The sequence below is a fragment of the Dipodomys spectabilis genome, unplaced genomic scaffold (assembly GCF_019054845.1).
Source record: "Dipodomys spectabilis isolate Male_0828 unplaced genomic scaffold, ASM1905484v1 ptg000229l, whole genome shotgun sequence".
Classification (NCBI taxonomy): Eukaryota; Metazoa; Chordata; class Mammalia; order Rodentia; family Heteromyidae; genus Dipodomys; species Dipodomys spectabilis.
Window position 1 is genome coordinate 2,892,796 of NW_024870906.1, and position 18,652 is coordinate 2,911,447.

Here is an 18,652-nt window from a genome sequence, read left to right on the forward strand (position 1 = left end):
CACTTTTTCAAGAAGTTATTAAGCAAACTGAAAATGAAGTCTTTTTTTTTTTTAGTGGGGAGAGCACACCTGTATGAATGTAAATGTGTCGGAAGTAGTGTTAGCGTTTTTTCATAGTACTTATTATCTGAATAGAAATTACGTATTGCGTTTGGTGTCATGCCTGTAATCCCAGCACTTGGAAGGCTGAGGCAGGGGCCACTTAATGAAAACCTGTCTAGGAAAACAAAACAACCATCAGGTGCTGGTAGATCATGCCTTTAATCTTAACTATTGGTAAGGCTGAGCTACAGAAGATTGTGGCATGTGAGATTTATCTTATTTTTTATTTATCTATTATTTATGGATGGGTATGTATGTTGCCTATTGATTACTTATGTTTTCTGTATTTGTATGAACAGGTGTATTAAAATACAGTTGCTAAGTTGTTTACAGGGTTATTTAGCTAGGTTAAGTAATAATAGAAGCAGAAAATATAGAAGGGAGAAAGCAGTAGCTTCCTCCTCTGTAGTATTTTACTGTTTTCATCCAGTTTTCTTCAACTCTAGCTGGATAACTTCAGACCAGTATTACAAAACGGACAATTTTATATTTATTCATTATGGGTTGGTTGTATTGGGGCTTACATTATTCCTATCTCAGCCTCGAAAATATGCTGGGATTACAGGTGTGTGTCACATTTCATAAAATGATGTGTTTTTGGCTCTCTACCTCTAGAGAGCTAATGTAACTGTTCTTGAACTTCCACTCTTCCTCTGTTGCCGAGCTGAGGAGGCGGGAGAAGGATCCGATTGGAAGTGCTGAGTAATCTCTGTGTTATATGCTGTACCCAATGTGTGTTCGTGAACTGGTTCTGTCTGGCCTCCCAGCAAAGAGCCAGGGATCTGTTCCCGACGACTACCATGGTCCCAATGGGGAAGGCTTGTAAATGTGAAGTGTTTGCTAACACAGGACCAAGATGGTGCTTCCCATCTGAACCCCAGAGCCATTCTTGGTTCCTATTTGGGGACCATAGCCCTCTGTAGCCATATGACTTCTGTGAACAATACTGAAACACCAATTCTTAAATACTATGACGGTGAGACTCAGAATGGCCAACATGTTCAGATTCTGATGTTTCTCCTTTCTTTTATTTATGCCTACCGTAAGGTTTGAACTCAGGATCTGGATACTGTCCCTGAGCTTTTTTGCTTAAAGCTAGCACTCTACCACTTGAAGCAGAGCTCTTATTTTCAGCTCCCCCTCCCTTCCTTTTTTTGGTATCTGTGATTAATTGCAGAGTCTCACTGACTTTCATATCTGGGCTGGCTTTGAACCTCAATCCTCAAGTCTCAGCCTCCTGAGTAGGATGACTCATGAGCCATCAGGTCCTGGCTCTTTCTTCTGTTTTTACATCTCATTCAGCACCAGTTGCAGGGATTCATACCTGGAATCCAGCTCCTAGGGGGAGAGAGAGACCATGACATGATGGTTGCTTGAGGCTAGCCCTAGCAAAAAATGAAATCAGTGAGAATTCATCTCAGTCGGTAAGCACAGTCTACACTATGGTATATACTTGCAGTTCAAGTGGTAGAGCCTGCCAAGCAAATTCAACTCTGAATTCAAACCCTACTATCACCCTCTTAAAAAATAACACGATAAACTAAATCTGTGTTCAGTATCAGCCCTTCCAGCAAAGTCTTGTCTTACTCGGTTTTATGGAAATGACTGTTCCCAGGGCTTGGGGAACCTTTCTAGCCCCAAGTGTCCAAAGCCTGGCCCCAACTGGAAGGGGCTGACAAGATGAGACCATAAAGTATTGGCCTCCGTGGCGGATTGTGCTTGACAATGACAATGGAATCCCCAGTCCGTGGCTGTCAGTGTAGCTACGTGATTTTGCACCCCAGCTTTGCTGTTCCCTGTACCCACAGCAGGCTTTGTGCTCCCCCTGCTGTTTACCAGCCTCAGAGTCTAACCTCGGGACCATGTCCAGGATGTTACACAATACAAGGAAGGCCAGTGCGTACAAAATACTCAATGTATTTATGAATTCATGACCAAATTAAATATGAAACCTTATATAAAAAGAGGTGTGTTCTTTGTTATTTTTTTAACCCCAGCACTGAGTCTGGGGGACGTGAGTGTCCTGGTGGTGGTTACTGCTCCCCCCCTTCGTCCCTCCTGTCCCTCCGTCTCGCCCTGCACTGGGGCGTCTACTGCTTCTGCCTCCCTGGAATCCAGAGCACCCTTTTCTGGGGGAGATAGAGTTCTGCATTCTGCACCTCCTCTCTCTCCCATCTGGTTTCCCCCCAGCCCCACTGGGCTGCAGGGGTCCCCGAGGTGCAGGTTGGCTATGGAGCTGTGGGGCAGAGGGTGGCGGGTTCCTGAGGGGGCGAGCTGGCCCTGGTTGCGGGGAGATGGGAGTTTTATGGCCTCTTCTCTGGCTTCTCAACCTTGTTGATAACTACTACACTTTCTTTCCGAGAGTCTATCTTCATCAGTGGTGCCAGGTTGCTCAGTCCTTGTAAGCAACTGAGACCACCCCCACCCCAGTACTGTGCTCTCACCCACAACTTCCTGGAGGCCAGATATATCCCCAACTCTTCCCCCAAGGAAGGCATGGGCGCTACGCTGGTCTCCTTCCCCTATGGTCCTTTTCCCTGCCAGGAGTCTTGAAGCCATGGGCAGGGAGGCTGTCCAGCCAGCAGAGGGCAGCACACAACCAGCTCCCCAAGCCAGCCACCTCAAGGGACTTGGGAGGAAGCTATAATAAGCCTTGCAGAGTTCCCTGCACAGACATAGAGACCTGCTTGAGCTACCACCACCTGGTCCTTCTGACAAGGACTGAACCTCAGATCTCTAGATCTTGGTACTACATGACTGTTGCAGGGCTGCCTTTCTGAGGTTGCTCTTCCCAGACCAGACAGTCTGGCACCCTAGGATCCAGCCAGTCCACACACCCAGACTCTTAAGCATCTTCTCACAAGTGGGCCACCTGAGCTCGTACCTACGGCTCCACCACCTGTGTCTCAAAGGATGCTGGGTGGTAAGGTACAGATTAGGAAACAAACGGTCAACTCTAGGCCCTATTTTTGTCTTGATGGTGCCAAGCTTCAGTTTTGATCTTCTAGTCACATCCTGCCTCCTCTGTGGACTAACCTTGTTTTCCTCTCTCCTGCCCAGCTGTGTCCTTTCTCCTGATACCTGATCCTTGTCCCAGGCTTCCCCAAAGTGTACACTCCACAAGCATCTGTGGGATCACCTGTAGAAAGGGGGCAGGGGCAGCCTGCAGCACGATGGGCAGACAAGGGCTCTGAACTCAGAAGGCAAGCCTCCATTGACCAAGGCCAACTCAGGCTACCAGGAAGTGGAGGCCAGGATATGGAACTGCCTGAGGGTCAGGACCACCCCCAGGTGAAAGGTAAGGAGCTGATTGGACAGCCTAACCCTCCCGCTCCTCATCAGAGGCCTCTGATCTGCTTTATAAATACGTAAGCTATGCTGGGTCGTTTTTTCTTTTTCTGATTTTCCTTCTTTGGGAAAGCAGAGGGTAGAGTGGTTTTGTTGGTGGTGGTGTTGTGTTTGGTTTTCATTCTGTCCTTGGGATTGGTGGTGGTTTTTTGCTCATTTTGTCCCATCCCCTAACACGCAGTCCTGCCCCGAGATGGAGGAAGGGCCCTGTGGAGACTCCACCCTTCCTCCTCTCCACCCCAGCTGACTGCTGCTGCTCTCATTTCCAAATCTTGAGGAGTGCAGGAGGGGACAGAGGTTTCTCACTGCACCAAGAGGTAACAACACCTCCACAGCCTAGAGCTCTGAACCACCTCTGCACCTCCAGCAGGCCCGCGGCAGCCAGCCAGGAGAGACGCTGGCGGAATACCAGTCTCCACATGTCCTCTAGCAGCTCAGCTCCAGAATGCAGACGCTTTGCTCGGAAGCCTTCACCTCTACCCTGACTTCTCCATGGAGAACCGGAGTAGGCTCGGTGAGGATGTGCTCCCGGAGCTTCCGGAACCTTCAAGTCCACGGATGGAAAGACATGGCGGGAGACAGGCAGGACCCTCATGCTCACTGGGAAGGGGACGGCTCCCTGCCCTGAGCAGAGACCAAAACACACAGACAAGCCCTCTGCTGGAGGCTCTCTCCTTGGACTCCATAAAATCCTTGGGCCCACAGAAGAACACCAGAGCTCTTAGCTCATTCCTGCAACCCACCTCCTGGCAGGTGTCTCCTGTCTGCCTGGATGTGGGAATCCTGGCAGGTGTCTCCTGTCTGCCTGGATGTGGGAACTCTGCAGGCAGGCCCTGTGCTGAGCCCGCTCCTCTCTGGCACAGCCATGTTGGCTGGTGAGGCCAGCTCTGCCCCTAGGGTCCTGGTTACGTGCGTCCCCTTGTCCCCGTCAGGTGGAAGGGGTGATGCAGAAGAGCAGAGGGCCAGGGGCAAACGGGGACAACAGCAGCGGGGTCAGAAGAAGGTGGCGACACCTCAGACCACAGCCGAGGAGGAAGACGGGGAGGCTGAGCTGGCTGCGGAGGAGGATGGGGAGGAGGGACTGTTCCAGAACAGCCACCGCCGCTTGGGCTGCCGCCTCAGATGCAAATAGTCCTCCTTTTCCCGCTCCTTCCGTGCCCTCTGGTAGTGATCCTCTTCCTTCAGGTACCAGACAGGCGGCCACCGGTGCTTCTCAAAGTACTCCTGGTTTTCTGGGGGCAGAATGCAGGGCGATGGGTCAGGAGGACCAGAGGAGGAGGGTCAGGGGAGGAAGAGCACCGGATGCGGATGCACACTGCATGGAAGCCCTGCCACAGGACCCTGTACCAGCACAGAGCCTATCCTGCCACGATCCAGGCCAGCAAATGATGCCAGGGATGAGGGAGGCATGAACTCCACGAGGCTGTGCAGATACAGCTGACCCCCAGTTTAAATCTGAGCTGAGTCACTCCCCAGCAGCCCATCCTCAGTGGAAAATACATCAACTGAAAATGCATTGAAACTACGTATGGTAATACATATCTGTATTCCCAGCTAATCAGGAGGCAGAGATTGGCAGATCACAGTCCAAATCCAGGCCTAAGAAAAACTGATCGATATACATACATACATACACACACACACACACACACACACACACACACACACACACACACACACACAAACACACACACACAAAGAAAAAGTGATCAAGATCCTAGCTGAAAAACAAACTAAATACAGAGGTGCTAGGGTGTGGCTCAAGGGGTAGAACACTCGCCTAGCAGTCACCAGTACCAAAGAAAGAAAAGAAGACAATGGACTGGCTCCCCTAACCTATGAGCATCCTGGCTTAGTACAGTTCCCTATAGAGCATCCCTTGTTTCCCCTGAGATCACAGGAGCCCAGTGGGAGCTGTAGCTGTGGCTGCAACCCAGCATCACCAGAGAGGATTAGGCCTTGTAGGCCAGCCTGGGAAAAGATCCAAATTCAAAATACAGTTTCTACTCAACTCATATTGCTTTTGCACCATGGGGATCCTTTGTGTTAAGAATAAAGCAGGTTGCCAGGCACTAGTAACTCATGCTTGTAATCCTAGCTACACAAGAGGCTGAGACTTGATGGTCAAAGGTAGCCTGGGCAGCAAAGTCCCTAGATGCTTGCTTAACCACCCAAAAGCCAAAGGTAAAGGTGTGGCTCAAGTGGTAGAACATCAACCTGGAGTGTTGTTAAAGATAAGGAAAAGCACTCAGGTGCTAAGTTCAGGTCCCAGTACTGGTCACAAAGAAAGGAAGAAAGGAGGAAAGGAAGAAAGGAAGAAAGAAAGGAAGAAGAAGAAGAAGAAGGAGGAGGAGGAGGAGGAGGAGGAGGAGGAGGAAGAGGAGGGGGGAAGGAAAGAGAAAGAGAAAGAGGGAGGGAAGAAGAGAGGGAGGGAAGGAGGGAAAGAAGGAAAGAAAAGAGAAAGAAGGAAAGACAATAAATAAATAAATAAATGGGGGAGGAGGGGGGAGGGGAAAGGGAAAGGAAAAAAGAAGGGAAAGGGAAGAGGAAAGGGAAAGGGAAAAGGAAAGGAAAGAGCAAAGATCCAGAAACAAGGAAAGGGGCAGCAAAGCCAGCAGAAGAATCCACAAGGACAGGGATGAGAATTGTGAAGTTTCCAGAAGTTTCCAGACAGAGCAGAAACTCTTAAGGAAATCTAGAGGTACAGGCCATCTGGAACTGGCTAGACCAGAGGGAGGGCTGATCTTATTCTGGAAGACCTGGGAAACCATGCAAAGTATAGAACCAAGAGAGTAGTATGGATGTACCTGGACTTCAGTGAGGAAAATTCTGGGAGACAATGTGGAGACAAGGAGAGACAGGGCTGAGAGGAGGGAGGTGCAGTGCAGCCCCACAGAGGGGACAAGGGTGGGAGCAGGGCGGGAGCCCCGCAGAGCGCGGAGGGGCATGTCTCCCTGGAGCCCCTGCAGTGCACCTGAGAACTTCATTAAGAAGGGAAAGAATGGCCCTAGACGTGGAGGACCTCTGGGCCCAGGCAGATCAAGCTGTGGACCGTGCCTGTTCTGGGGTGGGAACATCTGCGCGTGGGTCGTGACGGCGTTTAGCACCGCTAAGTACTTTTCTGTATGTGTGTCCTGGGCCGCAGCACGGAATGGATTTATTTTCAGTGTCCTACCCGTGAGTGTGAACACCCTAGCCCGACACCCCCTTTGCACCTCTAAGAAAACAGAAGCCCAGATAGGTAGAATGAGCTGTCCCAGGCCCCCAGCTGTCCCCCAGTGCTTGTCCCAGCCGCCCCTCTGCTTGGCTGGAGTCACCTTGGCCGACTGTCCCCCTCCCCGAGGTCAAGGGAGGTCAAGGCGGCTTAGAGATCCCTGGGGTTCAGCCAGAGCTCAAGCTGAGTTCCCTCCCACAGGAGCTGAGATCCCCAGGGGGCGGCTAGGGCTACCCGCGTGCTCACCTGGGGACATGGCCTTCATGTCTCGCGGGAACTTGCGGCACACATTGTTGTAGTTGGTGCAGATGTGGTGGAGACACCAGTCGGCCAGCTGGTAGGCACAGTGGAACTGGGAGGGAAAGAAACACGGGTGGTCTGCAGCGACGTCTGCGGTCGCCCATGGAACTGCAGCTCTAAGGTGCAGGGCAGGCAAGCGCACAGGAGCCATAAGGAGCTGACCCAGAAGTACAAAAGCCGACCTGGGGTCCTGGGCATCACTACCAAACCCTCCATCAGCTCACTCTGGTCCTGCCCATGGCGTTCACAGCTACCAGATCTCCACAGCCATTGAGCCTCTGCCCTCCTCTGATCATACCCCACACGACTTCCTTCCCCTCCCATCGGTCCCCTAAAGTGGTCTGCACCAAGCTGTGGGCATCTCAGCCTGCAGGACTGATCTTCCCAGGCCTGTCCACAGGCTTGGCATCGGCCGTGCGTTAATAGAGACTACCATGTGGGGGGTGCACTCCTGCTACATTTTGTTTGGAAATGAGGAGTTGGTGACTTGATTTCAGAGGGAGAGTCTTTAATGCAGCAACCTTGTCTTTGTCTGAGTCTGGGGTCCCTTCTGCTGCCCAATGGTAACTACGATCTGTCCCCACTCTACTGGGTGCCCCGTGGATGCTGGGAGTTCTCTAGCTGCTTCCTGGCATGGAAGATGACAGAGTCAGTCCACCCAGTGAGGCCTTTCCTACGCATGGTCTCCCAGCCCACTCTTTGTGGTCCCTTCTCTCCTCTGTCACGGTACCTGTGCCAGCTCCAGGAACACAAGGACGTCCCCGTCGATGTCCACCATCATTTGGGTTGCTTCCATCAGCCCGGTCACTGTGTACTGCTCTGTGACACACACAGCAGCCATCAGCTGAAGAACCACAGGAAAGGACCACACTTCTTACACCCACAGCAGGGGCTCCCCACACGGGCAGGGAGAGACCAGCACAAGTTCCGACAGGCCAGAAAGACCACAGCTGACTGAAGTCTGGACACAGTCTTCTCAGTGGGGGGGGGGGGGGCAGTGAAGAAGGATGCTAAATTCCCTGAGAGGATTTATTATTTTTTTTCAAACTAAATAGTTCCCACTGTGTAATCTGATGTAGAGAGTCTAAGTCCTCAACAGGATTAGCCACTGACAGAAGAAAGAGGCCAGCACTGATGGTTTTCACCTGTAATGCGAGCTGCTCAGGAGGCTGGCTTCAGAGAATTCATGTTCAAAGCCAGCCTGGACAGATACATCTGAGAAACTCTTATCTTCAGTTACCTAGTAAAATACCAGAAGTAAAAGTGTCCAGTGCCAAGCTTAAGTAAAAAAGCTAAGGAAGAGTGTGAAGTCCCAATAAGACAAAAGAAAGGAAGAAAGGAGGAAGGGAAGGGAAGAAAGGAAGAAGGGAAGGAAAGGAAGGGAAGGGAAGGGAAGGGAAGAGAAAGGAAGGGGATTTAAAGCCATATGTTTGTTTAAACAAACTATATAGCTAAAAACTATGGAGTCTATGAGTTCAACGATGGGTTTAAAACTTCCTTGTTTGTATTAATTTGAGTCTTGTAATAAAATGTGTACTGACCATGCATTTTACATTAAGACATTTGTAGTCAGGAAGTGAACAGCCTTGGTTCTGAATTTGAATGAGGAATGCCAGTATAAACTCACAAGACATTTGATCTTACAAAAGATGAATGCATTTCCCAGCTTCATCCACAGACAAGACCAGGAGCAATGAGAGCTCCAGGGGCACGCTGCCATTTCCAGCTCTGAGAAAGCAGGACTTGGAGAAGTGGACTCCAGGTGTGGTACATGAAATGCATTAGTGGAAGCTAAAGCATCTCAGCAACCCAGATAACAAGGAGGCCCTAAGAGCCTGGAGACACACTGAAGGATCTTCCTGGCTAAAAGGACAGTATTGGACTTTAATAAGGACCACTGTAATTTATCAAAAACACTCAAATATGTTCAAACCTAAGAATTGATAAAAATATTCTTTAAAAAAATACATATAAACTAGTTGGTCACTCTTATAGGTGATAGGAAACAAATGATTCTTTCAAAAGTTGGTAAATAAAAGAATCAAAACCTGTACCAATTGTACCACTGGGCGACCAAACAGTGGGTGAGGGAAGTTTCTCTCGGAAGACAGAATGAGTTGTAGTACTGATGGATCTGGGCAATGATACTTGATGGCTACTAATATCAGAAGAAGGGAGGAAAGTAGACAATACACACCTATGAAGAGTTTTATACAAAACACTGTGCATCTGGTCCTGTCTCTTGGTCCAGTCAACAGTTTATAGGAAATATGGGCAGACAGAAGACTATATTGAACTATACCATTAAAAAATGCAATAGGAAGTGGCGCTGTAGCTCAAGTGGTAGAGCGCTCGCCTTGAGCTGAAGAGCTGAGGGACAGCACCCAGGTCCAGAGTTCAAGCCCCACGACCGACAAAAAATAAAAATAAAAATAAAAATACACAAAAAATGCAATAGCAAAAACCCAGATCACAGAGAACTCTACAGGAATAAAAGATCAGCATCTTTTTTCTTTTTTAACAAAAAAATTTCAGGAGAGTTTTTTTTTTTTTTTCCCAGTCTTGGGGCTTGAACTCTGGGCCTGGGCATTGTCCCTAGGCCCCTTTTGCTAAAGTCTAGCATTCTACCACGTTGAGCGACAGCCACTTCCAGCTTTCTCTGTGATTAATTGGAGATAAAAGTCTCACTGACTCTCATGCCTGGGCTGGCTTTGAATCACGATCCTCAGATCTCAGCCTCCTGAGTAGCTGAGATTACAGGTGTGAGCCACTGGCACCTGGTACTCTCTGTAGATTCTTAATAGGGCTGTGGCTGCCATGAGGAAATCAGCTATGTGGACTTTAATGTCTAACATTAAGGGTATGGCTTGGGCTTTGACTCGTTTCCAATTGCCTATTCTAGTGAAATGAACTTACTGAAATTCCATTATGTGATTGTTTTTTCCTTGGGGGTCTTTATTTGGTGACTGTCTTTTAAAAACAGAATTACTTCCTCTAAAATTTTGAAATTTTATGTGAGCTGGGAAGACTATTTTTCCTGGCAGCAAAGAATGACACACAGTTACAGCTGTCATCTTGAGATGTGCTTCACTTGCTACACTAAGGCTCCTTTAGCCACAACTTGGGGCCCCTGGAGTCCACTATAGTATTAGCTTCTAATATTCTGTGTAATCTGTGTAATCTGATGTAGAGAGTCTAAGTCCTCAACAGGATTAGCCATTGACAGAAGAAAGAGGCCAGCACTGGTGGTTTTCACCTATAATGTGATCAGCTCAGGAGGCTGGCATCAGAGAATCCATGTTCAAAGCCAGCCTGGGCAGATACATCTGAGAAACTCTTACCTTCAGTTACCTAGCAAAATGCCAGAAGTAAAAGTGTTGAGTGCCAAGCTTAAGTAAAAAAGCTAAGGAAGAGTGTGAAGTCCTAATAAGACAAAAGAAAGGAAGAAGGGAGGGAGGAAGGGAGGGAAGAAGGGAGGGAAGGAGGAAGGAAGGAAGGAAGGAAAGAAGGAAGGAAGGAAAGGTAAGGAAGGAAGGAAGGAAAGGAGGGAGGGAGGAAGCAAGGAAGGGAAGGGAATGAGGATTTCTGCATTCATCCTATAATGCCTTGTAATTTTTTTCTTTTATGTCTGTATCTCAATCTTGATCATTTTCCCAGGGCCCCGGTACTCTAACATTGGCCTTTGACTGAATCCCAATCAAGACCTGAGGATCTCCTCTCTCCCCGCAACCTGCCCTCAGTACCACCACTGGTACCAAGGCCAACAACAACACAGATGCCAACTCCAACATCAACAGCTGTCTGCCTGGGTCACTGGCCCCAGTCTCCTTCCACAGCCAGAGCCCTAGGCTCGAGGTCCCAGAGTGCCTCTTCCTGGATCTTTCTCTACTCCAAGGGGCTTCTGGGATTGGCTTATCCTAAAAGCTGAGCTTCTGCTCTTACAGTCCTTTCAAACGAGGATGAGTGGTCCAATTGTGTTTGCTTTGTGTTTCCAGAAGGAGGAAGAGAAGGTAAAATCAACAGTAGAGGAAGAAGAGAAAAAGGAAAAGAAGGAGAAGGAGGAAGAGGTGGATAAGGAGAAGAGTCAGAGGATAAAAACATGGAATTGTGTTCTATTTCTTGGCTTTTAAGCGTGTCTGAGACCACAATAAGCCCAGGGGCGATCTACTAAACACATTTCTCAGAGTCAACTCTCACCAATGTCCTCATCAAAAACTCTATCCACATCAGCAGATCTCATTCTAGAAGAGCTTCTTCCCTTGGTCCTGTAGTCTGTCCCCAGGAGGACAGAGGGGCCAGAAGACCTGTAATCAGTCCCCAGGGTCTTCCTGATCTTCCCCCAGGGGGGTGCCTGAGCGCTCCGGCTAGTTACCTGTGAGGGCAACCAAGTGTGGCAGGCAGAGGCGGTTGGCCAAGATGATGAGCTTCATGTCATCCAGGTCAGGGCTGGAGGTGAACATGCCAGTGTACAGGTACTCCAGCACGGCCCGCATGCAGCTCTTGCTGGTGTAGGGAAACACCACCTGGAGTGGGAAGAAGAGGGCAGGTGGCACTGAGGCTCACTGAAGGGCGACAGGAACTCAGAAGCCAAAAAGGCCTGATCCACACAGCTGACCTCCAGGTAGGTAGCTTTTTCTTAGCATCTATCTGTATCGGTTTAGGAGACAACCCCCTCCACTCTCCCAAAGTCCTGACCCCTTCTCTGCAACAACTGGCACTGAGCCCCAGCTTTGCTGACAGTACTTTTTTTTTTGCCAGTCCTGGGGCTTGAACTCTGGGCCTGCGCACTGTCCCTGGGCTCCTTTTGCTCAAGTCTAGCGCTCTACCACTCTACCACTTTGAGCCATGGCGCCACTTCCCGTTTTCTGGTGGTTAACTGGAGATAAGATTCTCATGGACTTTCCTGCCCGCGCTGGCTTTGAACTGCAATCCTCAGATCTCAGCCTCCTGAGTAGTTAGGATTACAAGCGTGAGCCACTGGCACCAGGCTTGCTGACAGTATCTTTTGAAGAGACCTGGATACTTCCTGAACTCCTCTGAAGCTACAGGATGCTGGAAGGAGTTATTTCGGTCAAGAACACAGCCCCAGCCCCACTGTGCCTGCCAGGGAGCCACCAAAATGAGATAGAGAATGAGTAAAGGGAACACCAGCTTCTGGCTCCGAGTGGCTGCTTTGAGCCTTTGGGATCTCTTCAGTGCAGAACTGCCACAAAAACTGCTTTCTCATCAGACGCAACTCTCACGAGATTTGCTGGGAATTAGCTGGAGCTTTCAAGGTCCAGAGCGGGCTGGCCTCGGGGCCTTCGGAGAATCCTAGTCTCTTACTGCATATCCACATCCTGCAGAGAACAACCCTAACTCTGCCGCCCATAAACACTTCCCAGAAATCACGAGGAGCTCACATTCTAGACCCTGGGAAGCAATGCTGATGAGCACTTACTAAGAGGCAGGTACTTAGAGGGAGCACTCAGCAGAAGTCAACTACCTCATCCCCACACTCAACAGCAATTACAGGCCAGCTGGGAACACCACATAGATGCCCAGAACTTTCTGCACCAGTGCAAAGTAGAACTTGGTTACTACAAGGGGGAGTGATGAGCAATTGATGTTGCCAGACTCAGGGATGATGGAGAACACCAAGGCCTGTAGCCTGGCCTACTCTGCTGTCTAGATGTATGGAAAGGAGAGAGGAGCATGTGGGAGAACATTTCAAAGAACATACTGATAGGCCTTGTCTACGCTTCCAGTCTAGGAGCCTGCGAAAGTGGGGCGTGAGGGAGAAGGGCGGGTGAGCTGGAGCACGGACTAGAGGGAAAGCTGGCGGCATTCAGCATGCTCTCTCATGTTATGTATTCTGGTTCCCTGATACCTAGACCCCTGCTGGCCTTCAGCAGACTTCCTCTTCCAAGGCTTGCCTGAAAATAGCTAATGAGTTGCCCTTAACCGACCTTTGCACAAACAGACCAACCAATCCAGAGCGAATAGCCTCCTCCTTGACTGCTGTCAGCCCCCTCTCCCGCCCACCTCGCACCCCATTATTTCCCCAACCTAATCATCCCAGAGCCAAGTACCAGACAACCAGGCCAGTTACCCCAGCCAATGCTAAACCTGCTTACCCGTTCCCACAGAAACCATCAGCTTCCGCGCCAACCCTGCCGTTTCCCTGGGTGGGTTCCTCATGGATGCATCTCACCTGGGGATTGAACTCGGGGTCTGGGTGACCTCCCTTAACTCTTTTGTTCAAGGCTAGCACTCTACCACTGAGCCACAGCTCTGTCTCTGGCTTTTGGGTATTTATTTGGAGATAAAGAGTCTGACAGATTTTCTTGCCCATGATCCTCAGATCTCAGCCTACTGAGTAGCTAGGATTACAGGCATGAGCCACCAGTGTCCAGCCTGGACTGCTTTTCAATAGCAGCCATCTCCTGATTTGTCACCATAGTCCTTAATAATAAAACCTACCTTTGAAGACACTGGTAAGTGTGGTTTGGAACCCCTGACGTTCGTCTAGTTGTTTCATGTGTCTCAGGGAGGCCACGAGGTACAATGCCAAGAGCCAAAAAGTTCCAATTCTAACCTCTCTTTCCCATTCAGACAATTTCTTAGGGTCTCCATTTCCTACACACAACATGGGAATGTACCGTGTATAAGACTTATGTGTGGGGCTGGGAAGGTGGCTCAGTGGTAGAGTGCTTGCCTTGCATGTATGAGGCCCTGGGTTCGGTTCCTCAGCACCACATAAGCAAAAAGAAAAAAAGCCAGAAGTGGCGCTGTGGCTCAAGTTGTAGAGCACTGCTAGCCTGGAGCTGAAGAGCTGAGGGACAGCGCCCAGGCCCAGAGTTCAGGCCCCACGACTGGACCCCCCCTCCCCCAAAAAAAGACTTATGTGTGGACTAAATTGTGTGTGTGTGTGTGTGTGTGTGTGTGTGTGTGTGTGTGTGTGTGTGTGTGTGTGTCTGTGTCTGTGTCTGTGTACTTCCTACCAAATGCAGACGTTTGTATAATTTCCTTTCCTGGAATGCTGTAAAATCCCTGGCTACAGGCAGTATCCTCTCACTCCCTTAGTTGAAGCTGCAAAAAAAGGCCCATTGCCGGGCGCTGGTGGCTCATGCCTGTAATCCTAGCTACTCAGGAGGCTGAGATCTGAGGATCGAGGTTCAAAGCCAGCCCGGGCAGGAGAGACCGTGAGACTCCTATCTCCAATAAACCACCAGAAAACCGGAAGTGGCGCTGTAGCTCAAGCGGTAGAGCGCTCGCCTTGAGCTGAAGAGCTGAGGGACAGTGCCAAGGCCCAGAGTTCAAGCCCCACGACAGACAAAAAAAAAAAAAAGGCCCATTACTGATGAACCCTAGAACACCAATAGCGTAGAACCCTCTTCTGCCCCTACTCTTCCCATGCTCAGGGAGGCAGTTCTCACCTCCCTGGTAGAACTCTCCACAAATGGCCCCCCAAACATGGCGGCCATCCAGTCACAGCTGGAAATCAACAAGGGCTTGTGGGCGCTGATGGTACCATCGTCCAGGATGAAGGTCACATCTATCCAGGAGAAAAGAGGGATCATGTGAGAATACAGTGGGTATGTGGGACAATCAGCCCCCAGAGTGGTCAATGGGCCCCCACTACCCAACTCCTTCTGAAGCCACACAACATGAGCATCAGATGGCAAAGCGCTTAGTTTCAAGAGCTGGGTGGCCATGTACATCACCAGGAGACCAGGAGCTGAGACCAACTGGCAATGCTACCAGGACTTACCCAACCCCCTCTGAAAACTGCTTGGAAAGAAGCCCCTGTCTTCTAAGCATGCCCCATACCTGAGAAGGTGCCTTTTGCCAAGCATTCCTTGACCCGATTGGTCCGGCGGACGTGGAAGGCCTTGGTGATCTCCTGGTTCATGAAGGCCTCATTGTTGAGAATGTTGGCTACCATCATGCGCAGATCAAAGACCTCCAGCAGCTCGGCGATGTGGGCAATGTGCATGAGGTCCCGCTCGTTCTCACCCAGCTCTCCTGTGTACAGGTACTTGAGAACAGCCCGGAAGGGCCCTGGCTGGATGGAGTTGTCCATCTTCACAACCACCATCAGCCGAGATTTGAAGGTCAGAGGGTCTTCTGCCATCTCTTCCTGGATGCTCACAAAAGCTCGGCTCCAGGAAGACAGCACACGACCCCTGCCTGGCAGGTACCCTGTGCCATTGCCCCGTAAGATCCCATCACTGGTCGAGGCCCGGAGACCAGCAGGCCCGGAACCCCCAGCCTCATCCACACTCTCACACACGTCAAAGCTGGCTGCCCGTAACAGGAAGTCCCGCCCATGATGGTGGTGGTGATGGTGGTGGTGTGGGTCAGGGTGACCCCGGTGGTCCTCAGGGCGGGGGCCTCCTGGCCCCGAGGGGCCTCCCAGCTCCCCCTCGCTCAGGTCCATGAGGAACAGGTCATAGAACTTGGAGGAGGAGGTGGAGAGGTAGATCTTGTGCGCAAAGATGCGCACCCGCTCCTGCAGCACCAGGATGACGTCCGCGCAGAGCGGGTCCTCCAGGAGGTGGGCGGGGCACTCCTCACTGCTGGACGGGGGATCGGGCACCACGATGATGGGAGGTGGCGGCTTGGGAGGCAGGAAGGGAGCCTGCAGCAGGGGCCGCTGCACATTGCGGAGATGAGACTTCCAGAACTGCAGGTGGCGGCGGGAGATGAGGGCAGCCCGAATAGCATTGTCAAAGACGTCCTTGATGCCGAACTGGGCCACCACGCTGGTCTCGTAGTAAGGGATGCCCAGCTCCTTGGCCACCTCCCGGCCCTTCTCCGGGGCAAGGATCTCATTGGGCTTGATGGGCCTGGTGAGTTTAAAAGTGGAAACGTGCATCGGTAGTGGGGAGAGCTGCCCGTTCTTCCCCATGCAGGAGGGGCTCTGTTCAGAAGCCATGTCATTGGTCCCCCTCCTGCCCTGCCTTTTCCCTTCTGCCTGACAAATTCCTATAAGGTCCTTCAGGAGGACTTCCTTATCTGTGCCAGGCCTCCCCATATGAACTTACAAAAGCTATACATTTCATAAAGCAGTGATAACAGTGTCTTTCTACTTGCATGCAATTGAATGGAATTAGCATGCAATGCTTCACATTGGAATGTAACTTGATCATATACAGTGATTCCTCAGAATTTAAGGGGGTTTGGTCCCAAGATCCACCTCAGATACCAAAATCCATGGAAGCTCAAGCCCTTTAAATAAAATGTCCTCAAGTTTATATAAAATGTAGGGGCAGGGCTGGGAAGGTGGCTCAGTGGTAGAGCGCTTGCTTTGTATGCATGAGGCCCTGGGTTCGATTCCCCAGCACCACATAAGAAAAAAGAAAAAAAGCTGGAAGTGGTGCTGTGGCTCAAATGGTAGAGCGCTAGCCTTGAACTGAAGAGCTGAGGGACAGCACCCAGGCCCAGAGTTCAGGCTCCATGACTGGACCCAAAAAACAAAAAAAAATGTAGGGGCATCCTCCTCCTCATTCTTAGAATCATCTCTAGACTGCCTCTAATACCTAATACAGTGTCATACTAGGTCAATGGTTGTTACAATGTCTTGTTGGTGGAAAAATGGCAAGATCAAAAGTCCTTATGCATTCAATACAGAGTTTTTAAAGAGATATTTTCTAGCCGGGTGCCAGTGGCCTGTAATCCTAGCTACTTAGGAGGCTGAGATCTGAGAATCGTGGTTCAAAGCCAGCCCGGGCAGGAAAGTCTGTGAGACTCTTATCTCCAATAAACCACCAGAAAACTGAAGTGGCACTGTGGCTCAAGTGGTAGAGCACTAGCCTTGAGCTGAAGAACTGAGACAGCACCCAGGCCCAGAGTTCAAGGCCCATGACCAACGAGAGAGAGAGAGAGAGAGAGAGAGAGAGAGAGAGATTTTCCATTTGCACTCGGTCAAATTCATAGGTAGAAGCTACAGAGCCAAAGAGCCAACTGTCTGTCTCCAACAAAATGAACTTTTTTATGCGAATATCACCTTCTCTTCCCTGACTTTCCTCCACAGTGTTTAGCACAGTACTGTTCACATAGTAGGTGTACAGTCAGTACATGGCAGGGTGACTCAATGAATGAATGAATGAATGAGCATACGTGTCGGCTCTGATGTGAGCCTGTGCCACATGGAGGGAGAGGTGAGGCGCTCACTTAGGGCTGTGTGGGGAACCGTGGTGCTGAGCCATCCCCATGCGTCCCGGTCCTCTCCCCAGGCAGCAGCCCTCTTACCTCGCCAAGGGCCTCCGGGCCCTGTTGACGGCCTCCAGGTCGGCATAGCGCAGGTCCAGCTGGCAGCCCACCAGGATGACAGGTGCTCGGGGGCAGAAGTGCTTGATCTCTGGGTACCACATGGTCTTAACATGGTGGAGGGAATTGGGGTTGGCAATGGAGAAACACAGAACCACCACATCCGATCTGGGGGAGTGACAGGAGAGGTTATGGGTAGAGAAAGCTGGTGGGAGGTTACCTGCCCCCAGGAACAAAGGAAACAAGCACTCCTACTTCACACCTGGCTTGTGAACCCATGATCCTCCCATGATCCTCCACACAACTTGTAAGAACAGTAACTCTATTAACTCTATTTGATGGAGCATTTCAGAACTTAGAGGCTCCTGGTCAGCTTAAGACTTTCAAAATGACCATTTTAACCCTCTCCCAGTGAGAATAGATCTGAGAGCTGCTAGGCAGCAGAGCTGGGACGCAAATCAGGCCTCCGGACTCCCAAGTTGAGGGGGCCTCCGCCACCCAGAGCATCTGCCATGCTGTTTTATCTCTGCCCCCTTCCTCCCAGCTTCAGCTGCATGGAGCTGCTCAGTTCCTTGGGAAAGCAGGGAAAATCCACTCGTGAGGCCTCCTGCAGGCAGCCAAGGCCTTTCCTACCTCCCATAAGCAAAGCGGCGGTCTTTGTGGTGGTCGCCAAAGGTGTCCCAAAGGCGCAGGGAGACGCTGACGTCATCTACCACATCCCGCGAGCGTTCCAACACCTGAGAGGGGTAGATGGGGGAGAGAAGGGAACCGATCCTTAGGGAGGGTGCCAGCTCATCCCGGAGGCTCCAGGGCTGGTATGGCTTATTGTTTGCTATTGGACCACATGAAATCTCAGGAGAATCAATAACAAGACAGTTGACAAGCTGAGCAGGAGACACCATAAGGGGGAGACTGCTCCTGGTGTAGAAGGGATTTCCTCAGAAGCCCACCCTTGCTCCCAGCTATCCTTGCTTCATTTTCTTATGAGCCTCTGATCTCTTGCTATTAGATCTCCCCCCCCCCCCCACTTAGTTCTTACCCCTTTCTCAACCTGGCCCTGGCCCCCAACTCCCCGATATCATTACTATGATGGCACAAGATGCACTGTCCACACAAAGCTGGGGTCCCAGGAGTTAGTTCATTGAAATTAAAAATGGTCTGAGGTACCCCCTAAGGGGTGGGCTCCCCACAGACCTCCCTCCAGAGGCTCTTTCTGCTTCCTCCACTCCAACTCCACCCCGAGGGGGCTCCTGAATGCTCTGCAGACAACCCCAAGCCCAGGCAAAAGAAGAAAGTCCCAGGGCTGGGAAGGTGGCTCAGTGGTAGAGCGCTTGCCTTGCATGCATGAGGCCCTGGGTTCGATTCCTCAGCACCACATAAGTAGAAAAAAAAAGCTGGAAGTGGCGCTGTGGCTCAAGTGGTAGAGCGCTAGCC

General features: G+C 50.6%; 1 protein-coding gene across 2 annotated transcripts in view; it reads right to left on the reverse strand.

The window, feature by feature from the left end:
* Positions 1–2,003: 2,003 nt before the first annotated feature.
* Rhobtb2 (Rho related BTB domain containing 2) overlaps positions 2,004–18,652 on the reverse strand; it is a 31,060-nt gene continuing 14,411 nt past the window's right edge. For both annotated transcript variants that reach the window (XM_042697826.1, XM_042697827.1), the window contains 8 exons: positions 17,852–17,955; positions 17,201–17,386; positions 14,777–15,795; positions 14,383–14,501; positions 11,337–11,487; positions 7,695–7,783; positions 6,911–7,016; positions 2,004–4,682 (listed from right to left, as the gene is read on the reverse strand). In XM_042697826.1, the coding sequence (XP_042553760.1) occupies positions 4,465–4,682; positions 6,911–7,016; positions 7,695–7,783; positions 11,337–11,487; positions 14,383–14,501; positions 14,777–15,795; positions 17,201–17,386; positions 17,852–17,955 (1,992 nt within the window). In that variant the 3' untranslated portion in view covers positions 2,004–4,464. The remainder of the gene's footprint in view (positions 4,683–6,910; positions 7,017–7,694; positions 7,784–11,336; positions 11,488–14,382; positions 14,502–14,776; positions 15,796–17,200; positions 17,387–17,851; positions 17,956–18,652) is intronic.